A 13,668-nucleotide genomic window follows, 5' to 3' on the forward strand; every position below is an offset into this window, starting at 1 on the left:
GTACTACAAATACCCCTGATTAGCATGTTAAGCGGGTTTAGCTCAGTTGGGAGAGCGTCAGACTGAAGTCCACTTCACTCAAAAATCTGAAGGTCGTGTGTTCGATCCACACAAACCGCACTTAACATTCTTTTTTCTTTCTTTTTGCAAGCCTTTTGAAAGCTGTTGTTAGCTAGAGCTGCTATTATTATTATATATATATAGCAAGCAACATGACTTTTTTTCGTTTTTTTTATCGTAACTTCTCATTTGGTAGTTTAGTGGCGGGAAGGATTTCGGTTATAACGGCGTTGCGTCTTTGTTGGACCTCCAACGGGATCGATCGCCAAGATGGTGGTGGTTGCTGGCTGTGACGTAGGTGTGTGTGTGTGTGTATTCGATCCTTCGATTTCCCAAAGCTTGTAGAGTCGAACTCCTCGAATTTGCTTGGATCGATAGTTTACTTTATCTAATGTCGGTGCCTAATTCATGAAGGAATACACGGTCAATCGCCCTTCGGCGAATTGCTAGTGATTGGTCATTAATTTTTCGGAAACATTGTTTGCCAGTGACAACCACCACTCAAGTCAAGTAAGTCAGTCAGCCCATCCATCGATCTTTCTGGTTCACTTACAACTCACAGTAGGAAAATCAATCAAACAAAGCGGAAGATCTACACGCTGCGAACTACATCCAGTATCTACGCCTACTAGGTTACCGAGCCTCGCACTTATCGATAGCCATATGAGTGTTCGATTCCCTTGGCTTCAGTCTCGATGGACCGACGGCGTTCAGATTGGCCAACTGAACTTCGTAACTTCTTTGTTGGCTTCGGACGATTATCGCTCACCACGAATGACTTCAGTTGCATATAAGCTGCCTGTTCAAAGCAGCATATTTTGAACATCAAATATTACTCCAACAAGTAGACTCACACACCACACACATCCCTTCTACCCCATCTCAAACTCAAAGCCCTCACTATGCATCCATCAAACTCCTTGTCAACCTTCAATGGCCTCATCTTACTTTTACCATCTTTCTCCCCGCTCACCCAAGCTCAAGCCCAAAACCCTCACAACATCCACATCCACTACCTCCCCACCAACCACCAACTCCAAAGGCCAAACCGCCCTCATCAGCATCCCCGTCTTAGAAACCTCGCTCCCGCCCGAAATCGGCATTTACGGATTCATCATCCGCGGCGACGCCTCCGAGACGGTATACAAGCTCGCGTGCCTGGAGGAAGACACGCAAATAGACCACACCGACGAAAATGGCAAGCTCAAGCCGGTAGATTACTGCTCCTGGCTCTGGGGCAGCTTGACGGTGCAGGTCAAGGCGGAGTCGACCTTGTCAGCGGGAGGAGGAGGGGGGTCCTATATAAAGGGCATGACCAGCTGGATGGTGTATGATAATACGCATCGGCATGCGGTGATTACCAAGACGTCGGATGGGCCCGAGGTCGTTGTTGAGGGGGTTACGTATGTTTCTCTTTAACTTTCCATCCCCCCTTTCTATTGCAATCTACATTTCATTCCCCCATCCAGGTGTGGAAGTGCTGATAATATTTTCAAAACAGAACAGCAAAAGCAACATGCACCATCTCCCCCAACCCCCACGCCTCCAACCTCCAAGTAACCACCTGCAACGGCACCATCAGCCTCGCCTACGGCTACAAGCGCGTTTTCAACACCGCATCCACCGTGACGGACTCGACTTCGACCCGACACGAGACTTTGGTCAGGACAATGAGGGCTCCTGATTTGGAGCGCGAGACCGAGCTGGTGGCTATTACTGTTACGACTGGGTGGGAAAATCTGTTGCCTGCTGCTACTAGCACTCGTACTGGTACTACTAGTGGTGCTTCATCAGAGGTAATGAGCACTAGCTCGGAGGGAGGTGGTGGCTCGCCGATGGTAATGAGAGCGAGGGCGACGGAGGGAGCGATGATGGCGGTGGTGAATGGTGTTGCGGGGGTTGTGGGTGGTGTTGCTGTTTTGTTGTGATGTGACCTGATGGATTGTAACTTCGAGAGGTATGGGCGAAGTTCAAGGGTGATGATTTTTTGGGAAACGAGGCGGAGTGTCAACCTGAATGAAGAAGGGATGGGAGGTAGCATGTTAATGGAACGAATGAAGTGTGAAACTCGATCTGATTTGTTTGTGTGCGAGTGTTGTGTTTGTGCATGGATTTTCGCAGTCCTTCTTTTTCTCGATCGAAAAAAAACTGCGGTGCGAAAATATCTCGGTGCACCGTCTGTCTGTTCATCGTCGTCAACCTCGGAAGGCGCCTTGGGAGGTTTAAAAGGTTAAGATGACCCCGAGCTTCTGCAGTGTATCGGTGTTACAGAGGGAAAGGTAAATCACAAGGCAGATTGTTTGGGTGCTGGCCGCCGAAACGGGCCGGCCGCTGGGCATTGCGGCTGTGCGACGCCGCTTTTTATCCCTCCGGGCCACTTCCCCGGGCCTCCCTTCACATGTTTACTCGAAATTTCATTGACGGCGATCATGAAACAGCAGAAATAACTTTTCGGGGATCAGACCCAAACTCACCGGTTCAAACTTCACAATACCTCACCTTGTTCAGACCTCAATCCACTTAAGTCATCATGTCCTGGCTGGAAGGCGCCGACGCGCCAGTGCCAACTTACACTCAAACCGACAACGACGGATTCATGAATTTCATCAACGGGAACAGTCAAATTCCCCCATCCGATCTCAACATCGACATCGACCTTCACCTACCACTCACCCGATACCCCTCTCCCCTCCCTCCCGATGTTGACTACGCCACCTCATCTCCCCCGCCTTTCAACCCAAACGAACCCAACTCGCCACACGTCCAAGCGGAACGGCGCAACTTACAATGCAAGCTAATCCGCATCTTCTTCAACGCGATCCGCACCAACAAAACCGACCTGGTAACCAAGCTCATCACCACCGGCTTCGTGTCCCCCGATGTGCCCAACGAGTATGGCCTCACCCCGCTCCTCGCGGCCGTGGAAGCCGGTGACGGTGCCATGGTTTGCGCGCTCTTGAATATCGGCGCGGACGTCAACGCTTTTGGTACTCCTACCAAGAGGAGCGAGGCGTATTACCGATACTCGTCATCTTCATCATCCAAGCGCAAAAAGAGGGGAACCGACGCAAACAAGAAGAGGAAACAGTTACCACCAGATGCGCGCACCCCGCTCATGACCGCCTCAGCAACCGGCAAACTCGCCCTAGCCAAGCTCCTCCTTCAAGATTTCCACGCCGACGACGCCCTCATAGCCGGCGACGGCCAGCTCGCGCTTCGTCTAGCAGCCGATAACGGACATATGGAGATCGTCGACCTGCTTCCTTCGCGCAGAGGCGGCGAGTTTCGGCGGTGGAGGACACATCACGCGGGGGCTATCAGGCGGATCAAGAGAGCCGGTGGGGGAATCTTCGCCTTCTTTGCGTTCTTTGTGTATTACATCCCTGCGGCGCTTCTGTGGAGCTTGCCGAAGCACGTGGTTGTTTTGCCTAGCGTGAAGCTGGCTAAGTGGTCGTGGAGGAATAAGGCACGGTTTGGAGGGTGGTGTGAGAGACAGTTGAAGAAATTTCCGGACAGAGCGAAGAGGGGGGTCAAGGCTGCGGGGCGGGCGGTGAAGGCCTTGAAGCATGTTCCCAAGGGGGTGGCGAGGTTTGTGAAGGCGTTGGCTAAGGGGTTGTGGTGGGTGATCAGGAGGATACCAGGCGCTATGAAGGTAATGTGTCTGTGGATATGGGAGAGTTTGAAGAAGGTCGGGATGGCGACGGGGTTTGTGTTTTTGAAGGTGGTGTCAGCCTTACATACGGCCGTTATGGCATTGTTGAGCTTCTTCCGGAGCATCACTCTGAAGGATGTCGGGAATGCGATCGCGGTGGCAGTAAAAGCCCTCTTTGTTGACCTACCAAGGGCCGTGTGGTCTGGCATGAGAGCATTTGGAAAGGCTTCGTACAAGGCGCTTGGCTACATGCTCGGGCTTCTGGGAAAGATTATTTGGTGGATTATGAGGGCACTGTTTGAGATCCCAGTGTTCTTGCCCAAGCAGTTGTGGAAGATCCTTGCGGCGATTGGGAGTTCAATGAGCAAAGGATACCATGAGATCCTCGTGTGGCTCAACCCCAAGAGGCGCTGAAAGGATCCCATGAGGCTTGAAGATGGTGGTTCTCAAGATACCTGGCAATCTGAACAGGGCTTGGAGTTTGGAGTTGGTCGTTAGCCATGATTCTAGATAATCTCAGCGCATAAGGCAAACTGCTTTGCCGATAAAGACCCAATAGAGTGATGCGATCTGCAATAGACAGTGAGCTCACTCTAGATCCCGTGGAAGCATGAGGAGGTTGCGAGCTGAGTCCATATCGCGCGCGGAGAATGGACGATATCTGTCAGTACATAGATGAATTCTGTACTTCGTGTATCTCCAGAAATAGAACCGCCTCAACTAATAGTGGTGTTGCACTGGACCGGATGTCGGACTGCAATATGTTCATGTAAATGTTGGTTCTGTTGATACCTCATGGAAATGGAAATAATGGTTGATCGCCTCGAGCGAAATCATGTTGACATAGTCAGCGCGGACTTTGCCTTTTCTCCCTGCATATGGTGCACCTTTATTATTCAGGCTTGTTTCCCGCCACTCGTTCGCCCGGCAAATCTGTAGTGTCGTTGCCGGTGTGCCCTATGGGTTGCGGTTTCGAAGGTCTTTGTTATGCGCTTGTCGGCAGCGACGCTGAAAAACTGATGAGCGCAGTCTGTCCAGCATCTAGCAGCAAGATATCTTGAGATCTCATGCTGAGTGTGAGTGGGTTTCTGTATATCCTTATTGATGAGTTCACCAACAGATTGGCCTCACCAGACATGTCTAGATGGATGAACCCGAAATCCCGAATGAGTGACTGTGATAGAACGGAAGCGAAGAAGACCAAGCTACCTTCCAAGACGGAGGCCGGCACCGAGGTCAAAAGAAGAATAGTAGAACAACCGCAGAATATGCAGCTTAGGCTGGGGGTTATCGAGCACGTCCGGGGTAGAGAATGGTTGGATGGATGCCAAGACATGGGAGAAACACCATGCAATTTAGCCTGGTGGTGCCGCCCAGCGTGACTTGCAGAAAAAGGAGCATGTTGTTTTTAGCCTATCCCGCACTTGCTCGTGAATGTTTCCTCTTCTGGCAAGCGAGTATAAGACTTGGAGGTCCGATGCAACATGAGGCGACAAGTTGACAGCCAGGGAGACCAGGTAATGGCTCCAGAGGTTCGCTGTGGTGTCAGCTTCGGCAGGTGCGTCAGAAGGCGACGATACCGTAGAGCAACAGCACCGTCTTGGTTAGACTCCAATGTCAACAGTTGTTTTCTTTGGCAATCCTGCACGAAGTAAATCAGGGGCACCAGAACATTCTCGTTCCAGAATCTCGGTTCGCCCATGGATACGATCCGAAGATCTGGACATGAAATGCCCCCTTTGAGAAGGAAGGATGGAAGGTTCTCCGGGAACAGGCCGAAGATGGTGAAGATCTGATGATCCCCTGCGTGCAAGACTGACAACAAGAGACAAGCCCAATCTTTATCCGGGATCCGGTTCCGTCGCCCAAGAGTACTCTCAACGAGGAGGTCATGGGGGCCATGAGACTAAACTGTGAGATTGGTGTTAGCACAGCCATAAGTTGAACATAGCTATGTAGTACTCAGACGACATAGAAGAATGAACAGGAGCACCGCAATATGGAAGACACGCCTGGCCCGTGGCAAGCTTCTGTTGGAAGCCACCCAGCCCCCAATGCAGCTTTCGCTGTAGGCATATTGTCGGGCCTTGACTTATGACCGACTGTTCACCTGAGCATCAGGCCGTGTGCGCTGATTTCGATAAAGTGCGCCGTAGATGGTGAATCGAATGGCTGCCTTGCTCGCTTGCCTTTGCCCCCAAGGAGCAGCGGCAGGAGGCGCCATCCGGTTATATTCGCCAAAACGGACGGCTTCTCATCGCTACCCTGCACGGAAGCAGAAAAGACAACCGAGTCTGTCAACAGATGCCGTTGGAGTGTTTGGGGCCGTTTACCAAGGCGTGAAAGTAAGGTTAGTTGGTACCCTTCATTTCGGCGTTGTCCGTGGATGTTCCTTTGTTTTAATGTTCAAGTTGGGAAGAAGTTCGTTGCCAAGTGAAAGAAAGAGGAAACGTTGGAGCGACATGGGGAAATTGCTGCCCTGCAGTGTTCCTTCCTGTGGGGAAGCTTAGCGTCGATAGGTATCTGTAAGCGATAGGATGAGAAGTATTCTTACAGCTCTGCCATGTGCAAAGGTACATTATAAACTAACAACCCTCTCTCCATCTTGGGCCTGTCCGTAAGCTGGCTCGAGCGCCCCCCAGTTTTTGTGGTTGCGCTTTCATGGACCCTTCAACTTCTCCCGCTGCATAAAAGCTGATAAAAACGGTAAAAATAGCATTCTTTCACTACAATTACATTTTAGAGTCTGACCGCTAGTAATCGAACCGTGCACGACTCCGTGTGCTCTGGCTATATATATATAGGTTTATTTGTTAATTTGTGTTGAATCTAAATAGGATAAATTGCTGAAATTGTAATATTTTCAAGCAACAACTTAATATTTAAAATTTACAACTCTCAAACTCTCTAAATCCTAATTGCAATACTTCCAATCTGCTAACTGGCTAATAGCGCTATTTGTACAGAATTCTACCTTATTAACAAAAACAATGCTGTTATTCAAATTGCCTATTACAACTACTATAAGTATGAAGCAGCCTCTAATATTATTGAATTAAGCTAATATTTCGCTAATTGTATAAAGTACTAATAATATAATAATATTCGTATTTATATAATATCATTAACTACTATATAAAAAGCTAAAGTTTATTTTTATGTAGTAGAAATAATCTCTCTCGATAGTAGAAGGTTTATATTATTTAAAAGCAATCTTATAAAAGTATTATTCTACGTATTTATCCTATTTTATACCTCGCTAGTAGCAGTAACGATTCGCGATACTTAATTACTTGAAATTTATAAATTTATACAAACTCAATTTAAAGAAACGTACATCAACCTCCAGCTTTTTATTAACGTTTTTTTTAACGAAAATAATAATTACACTAGCCGTCGGATTCTCGATATTTTAATAATATAATCTCTAAATTCCCTACTATACTATCACACGAACATATGCCACACTTCAGATATCACACGGACATATGCTACACTCTCGGTGTCATACGGGCATATGCCACACTCCTGGTGTCATATGAGAAAGACCTATATGTATGCAGATCGCTAGGTACCTTGGAGCCTCAGATGACAAGGACCCGTACGTACTGGATACGTACCGTTTCCCTTTGGCATAAGAAGGCCTTGAAGCTCAGCCTTCCTCTAGAGGTTGAAAGGATCAACAAGGCCTTCGAGACCGAAGTAGTTTATTAGCTAAATTAAACTACTGTTCCAAGCCCAGAACTCTGCTCTTTGTGATGTATGACAGGCTGGAGTGGATATGCCCAGACGGCCAAACCTACAAAAGATAGGACGATGTTCTGCTTGCAAGGCAGAACTCGGAATGTACACTATATAGCCAATGTCAACCTGTGACAGATGGCAGCCTTGCAGTTATGACTCTCGACTGCCATCACAACTATATAAGACTACTCAAGCAACCGAATTACCAGCTTCAGTTACTTGTATCCTTTTGGAACGTAGCCTAGTGATGTAGTGATCCGCCAGCGCCGTGACATCCTTGTCACACATACCTGTGTTATAATTTAGACTAATCGCAATAGCTCAAATTAATTAGGCTACTACAGAAGTTCTAGTACTATATCTAGTCGCTAGCAAATATTAGCTACTTATAGCCCGTATCCTAATTCGTTACGCTATATATTAACTCCGCGCAGACAGTTAGCTGGAAATTAGACCTTTCCTTTAACAATATTTTTCTTTTTTCTTTCTATCACGGCGGTGGCAGACCACTACACTAACGAGACCATGTCCTTGCAAAAGAATATAAGTAACCGAAGCTGGCAATTCGGTCGCTCAAGTGGTGTCACAGGTTGACATTGGCTATATAGTGTGCATTCCGAGTTCTGCCTTACAAGCAGAACATCGTCCTATCTTTTATAGGTTTGGCCGTCTAGGCATATGTACCCCAGCCTGTCATAAGTGGTCTCATATAGTTGCGATAGCAGTCGAGAGGCACAACTGCAAGACTGCTATCACATTCCCCCTCTTATATTGAGAGGTTCGCCCCGAACCTCGACCCTCTCAAGACAGCGGGCCAGCCTGCGACGGTTCCTAGGAGCCGATCAAACTCGAACGGGAGCTCCCAATTAAGGCTAAAGAGAACTTATATAAGGGTACCCGAAAAATCCGAGGACTTTTCCAACTACAAAGTTCAAACTCGTAGCCTTTTAGCTTCGGTTAAATGTCACAGCGGTGGCAGACCACTACACTAACCAGACCATGTCCTTGCAAAAGGATACAGTAACCGAAGCTGGCAATTCGGTCGCTCAAGTGGTCTTATATAGTTGAGATGGCAGTCGAGAGGCACAACTGCAAGGCTGCTATCATAAAAGTGCTTGTAGGAGCACTATACCATGAAAGGAATGAACCGAGTTTATAAGCTTCTGGTGCATTCCATAATGACAAATTAGTCTGGAAGAAATGCTGAACAAGTTAGAGAATCGCAGAATACAGTGGAAAAACTTCTATATTCTAGTACATTCTGTGAAAGTTGAGTAGATTGATTTTATAAAAGGAATAGTTCAATCAGTCTTCTATACTACAAGGTAGTACATAGCAGTTACAAAGCACAGTACTAGCCAAACGTTAACACTAACTAAATAGGTTAACAATTCATTCATTATTTAATTCATATAGTAAATTAATTCAATTAGTATATATATATATATATTGTCTTATCACGCTAAACTATTTACATAGTCTACCCAGTGGGTATGCGGTACTGCTTCCGTTCTTAGTCGGTGGGAAAAACCGTACCATAGCCGGATGAAAACCCTCCGCTGCTCTATTGCAACGACGCCGTGTCGACGCCGTGCCTTCGATGTTTATCTTCCTCTCGGTATGACCTCACCGTCATTCCCGAGGCCCGATCTTTGATTCCGCTGCGTGGTCCCCCGACCGCACTCCCGCTCTCCCGAATCAAAGATCAATCTGAACTCCCCAGTAGCTCTTCTGCTTCCTTCGCTTGTTCGATCTTCACTGCCAGCTTGTACTCCTGCAGTCGTCCCAGTCGCAAAGCCCAGCGAAGGATTCATTCCGCCCCCGCCACTGTCTCGAGTTCGTCGTGGAGTTGTTCAATGTTTGTCGGCCACGTTGGGTCTTCCCATAAGCATATGTCTTCCGTTTCTCTACATTCCAAAACAATATGTTCGAACGTCTCCTTCGCTAACCCGCACCGGCAGTACGGTGTTGTCACCTCCGGCACTCTTCTCTCGAAGAGGAACGCCCGTAAGCCTATTTTGCTACAATTTAAATAGCTCCTTTGCTAAGCTAATTTACGAATGAAGAAAAGTACAATTATTTAAAATTAAGAACTATTTATATAACAGTATATAAGTAAGAAATTAAAAGTATTATAATGAAAACGGAGATAAGTAATTAAAAAGAAGAGGTAAAAGTAACGATTTTAAGCAATAGATATTATAATATCTATTAATAATTGAATCTATTTATATAATAATACAAACATAATAAATATGACTATTTTCTCCTATCTAATAGGAGAGTTTTAGCCCAGATTACTGGCTTGTATGCCCTGTAAAGAGAAAAGAAGGTCACATTTTAAATCACGTGCGGTCAGTATCATCATATTTTCATGAAATTTTCAGTAAATTTCGTACTGACACTAGCGTTGTCTGACGGTTCGACCTCTACCGCTGCATCCTCCTCAGTCCGATGCCACCAATCTTCCACAACTGGCCTTTTTCTGCTCCACCATGGACAATGGATTCATCACACAAGTTCCCCACGCTCGCTTTCTTATCATGTGCCATGAATACCTTTTATTTTCATTTTTCAAGGCACATCCATCGTCCTTTGCTGGTTGCGAAAAATGGAAAAGTGCTCCTTGTTGTTGAGGTCGTCGACATCAACGCCAACCGTCAAGAGGCCACTCCTCTGTCAGCAACCCACCTTCAGGCCTGAAGGCTGCAAAGAGACAGTTTCAGCCGGCCAAGCCCCGGTCAAGTAGAGAGATTTTAGATTACGTCCCAATCTAGATGAATTGACGTCAACCGCTCCCCTTCTTCTGACTGGCCCATGGGCATCCCGCCTGCCTGACATCTCCAGACCAGCCTCCAGACATGGCCTTGGCCTAGGTTGGTTTGGTGTGTGCCTGGTGCACCTGGTTTGTACATCGCCAACTTGACGGGCTACGACACAACTGCCGTGCATTCGTCCAAAGAGGCATGCATCCGGGGCAGCGGGAACCGTGGAGAAAAAGGACCTTCACCCCGGGAACCATGCCAGGATATTTCTATCAGTTAAGCCCACTCTAACTGTCCTGGGGTAGCAGTTGGCCGAGCGCTGCCCTGCATCCCGTCCCCAATGTCACCCCTGATGCCTGGCTTATACCACGACTAGATACATACCTAACCAAGGTGCCCCAACTTCAGGTTGCCCCAACCCACAAAGTCCCTCCCAAGAGCTATTTCTTCTTGTCCTGCTTCCTCAAGAGTCTGGTAGGGCTCCTGTTGATGCACCGTGGCACCTATGAATCAGCCCAGCCACGTCCCTTACCACCTCCATGTCCAGTCTTCAGCACCGACTTATTCATGATGGAGGGCTTTATTCGACCGTCATCCGAGACAACGCTTCGCATGTCACTCTCTCGCAAGCCTCCATGATGGGGCACCACCGTGGTCCATGCCCGTGAGTCTACCCAGTCCGTCCTACGTGATTACTTTTCACAACCAGGTGGCTGATTTGGCCATCAATCTTTCCGGCCAGACACGAAGAAAAGGTGGTTACGGATGGGACTGTTGCCCGTGTTGTTCTGATGTTCTTGCGCTGCTTACTGGAGCGGCCAAATATTCAGCAATTTCATTCAGGTTACAAGTGTCCGATGGCCAGGTGTCGAAAGGTCTTCCTAGGACAATTACAGCTCATCCAGCATTTATTATCCTGTCCAGGACTCCACAATGGCGTCTTTCAATGCGATAAATGCAACATGTTGCACGAATTTCCGACCAACGAGAAGGACTGGGCGAATTGGAGCGGTTGGAAGCATCAGGAGGTTAACGTTGAGCGGAAGCGAAGCCTGGGTTCCAAGATGAGGGACACGTTTACGCTTCGGAAACGGGACAGCAACCGCAAGCCGAATACGTTATTAGAAATCGCAACTCATCAACCTGGCTTTATGCTTCATACGAGGTCACACACGGCAGCTTCTATGGAATCGGTAGCTCAAAATACCGCCATGATGGGATGTCCGACGCCGCACTCTGCGGTGCCATTCACGGACCATAGTGCCACGGGGGATTTGTTTTCTCTCCAAAAGCAATCGACTATGACTGACATGATGGATGCCAGCTTAGAGCTTTTCCGACAAGGGTTCAGTGCGGAGGAAATGTCGGATTTGCAGTCGGCCGTGTCGTCAATCACGGCCTCGTCCACCATCGAAGTCGAACCGTCGCAGAGAGCGTCCACGAACACTTCGCGGACCACCTTGTTCCCACACAGGTTCTCACAATACCATTCACCTACGCCGCCTATTCAGGGGAATAGCAACGCTATTACCTCACAGTCATACCTTTTTACATCACAATCAACAATACCCACGGGGACATTACAACTTGATGATATCCCCCCACCGACGGCCATGTCTTTGGACGACCAGATTGTTGTCCTCGGCGTTCCAGTGTCTCAGACGAGTATGCCTCCTGCTATGCATGTGGATGGCAGCTCGTGGTGGAGCCCAAGAATCACGGGTCGCATTCAAGGATTAACACCGGACTCGTCTGGAACGAGTACCAGTTTCCATGTTCAAACGCCACCGGCCATGACATTAACAAGCAACAACAATGGAAGGGACATACCGACACCGGATACACCTGTGAGAACCAGAGATACTGATGAATCACAACTTCATCAAATCTATTATCAACCAGGGACACATCATCATCGGGACATGGCCCGATCACCAAGTCTCGACTCAATAAAAACGATGCAGCCAAACACCACACTAATAGGAACAGGAGGAACTGGCAGCGAAATATCACATCAATCAACAACACCTGGAGATGGGAACCCAACTCCCTCTTCTACTGGCGATGTATTACTATCGCCAAACTCCGAACAGCAACATCAACAACACCACCACCATCGCCAACACGACCATCAACACCAGCACTCACATCTACAACATCACACCTCCAACACCGGTATCGCCATCCACCACCGTCGACTCAACAACACCACACAACAAGACCCAAGTTCATATTTTGGTCACGGCAGCGGCAGCAACGAAAACGACCTAATCTGCGACGAATGCCAATGGAAGCCCCGCGGCGTCCGCGAAAACCTCAAAGGCTATCTCCGCAAACACAAAAACACACACAAGGGGTTACGTCTCTCCTGCGACGTCCCCGGTTGTACCAAGACCTTCAGCCGGTTAGATAACCTGAAGAAACATAAGAAGGATAAACATGGTATCGAGGATACTATGAGCCCTATAGCAGGAGCGGGAGGCGGTGGTGGTGGTGGATTGCTGCCGTTAAAGAGAGTAGCGTCTACCGAAGGAGATGAGCTCGTTGGGGGAAGGATGGATGGCGTGAAGAGGCCGGACACGAGTGATTCCCAGCAGAGGCTAAGGGATTTGGCGGGGGATTATACGATGTTGTGGCCGGCTTTGCACTTTTAGCGGAAAAATTCTCTATTTTTTTCTGTTTTTTTCTTGTTACGACCACACGCCGACCGGCTTTTCTTTTGTTGATATATCCATACCTTACACATATACCATACCATTACTGATCTAATTACAGTCATGACATACCCGCCCGACAGTCACTACCTTTTTTAGACTACTATTTCTTTTGGGATGGCACACGAGGGTACGATACGGATACGACAGGGGGAAAGACTTTGTTGTACGATTATATACGGTGTACCTTGGAAGATGATGGTGCAAGTGGGTTAACGTTAGCGGAGGAAAATACACACATGCATACCTCTAGGTACCAGCTGAAAGAAACCATCTTCTTTCGTCACATCTCCAATCTCTTTTGCTTCTATCTAGCCCTTGTTCTCCGATTCAGCCTCGGCCTTCGGGATCGGCCTCAGTTCATGCATGTTGCACAACACGAACAGGAGTTCATGCACAGTTACCCTTGCAACTAAGACATTCATCTTTGTGTAACAATCGGATCAGGTTGATGTCTTTCTCCTAGATGTTGATAACACTGTCAACCTTTTTTTTCTGTCGTTTGTGGAGGGGACAGGGTGGAGGGGGTGAACATCTGACACTGTCTGCCTGCCCTTCAGCCGTTCGGATCGTGAACCGTAAACCGAGGACGTGGGATGGAAAGAAGAAACGAGTCGGTCGGTCGGGTGTTGGATGCTTACTGTGTAGATGAGACACAAGTGAGCGGCGCGTGGCAGTGTGGCAGTATGTGGCTTCTCGGCAGTTGTCAGTGCCGAGTTGAAGGATACCTAGA

At 48.0% G+C, this 13,668-nt stretch overlaps 3 protein-coding genes and 1 non-coding gene across 4 annotated transcripts; all 4 read left to right on the forward strand.

The window, feature by feature from the left end:
• The first annotated feature begins 31 nt into the window (after window positions 1-31).
• Window positions 32-120, forward strand: SMAC4_13041. Its single transcript is given in 2 exon segments — window positions 32-68; window positions 85-120. It is a non-coding gene; the product is annotated as a tRNA-Phe (tRNA).
• A 486-nt stretch (window positions 121-606) lies between these two features.
• SMAC4_05985 (uncharacterized protein) lies at window positions 607-2,310 on the forward strand. The gene is made up of 2 exons (XM_003351058.2): window positions 607-1,463; window positions 1,562-2,310. Exons 1-2 carry the CDS (start codon window positions 994-996, stop codon window positions 1,986-1,988), a joined length of 897 nt encoding a protein of 298 aa, XP_003351106.1. The 5' UTR covers window positions 607-993; the 3' UTR covers window positions 1,989-2,310.
• Window positions 2,311-2,430: 120 nt separating this feature from the next.
• SMAC4_05984 (uncharacterized protein) lies at window positions 2,431-4,333 on the forward strand. The gene has a single exon (XM_003351057.2). It carries the CDS (start codon window positions 2,591-2,593, stop codon window positions 4,124-4,126), a length of 1,536 nt encoding a protein of 511 aa, XP_003351105.1. The 5' UTR covers window positions 2,431-2,590; the 3' UTR covers window positions 4,127-4,333.
• A 5,744-nt stretch (window positions 4,334-10,077) lies between these two features.
• SMAC4_05983 (uncharacterized protein) lies at window positions 10,078-13,436 on the forward strand. Its single transcript, XM_003351056.2, has 2 exons — window positions 10,078-10,885; window positions 10,964-13,436. The coding sequence occupies exons 1-2, from the start codon at window positions 10,761-10,763 to the stop codon at window positions 12,873-12,875; spliced, it is 2,037 nt and encodes a 678-aa protein (XP_003351104.2). The 5' UTR covers window positions 10,078-10,760; the 3' UTR covers window positions 12,876-13,436.
• The last annotated feature ends 232 nt before the right edge of the window (window positions 13,437-13,668 follow it).

Source organism: Sordaria macrospora, chromosome 1 (assembly GCF_033870435.1).
Source record: "Sordaria macrospora chromosome 1, complete sequence".
Lineage (NCBI taxonomy): Eukaryota > Fungi > Ascomycota > Sordariomycetes > Sordariales > Sordariaceae > Sordaria > Sordaria macrospora.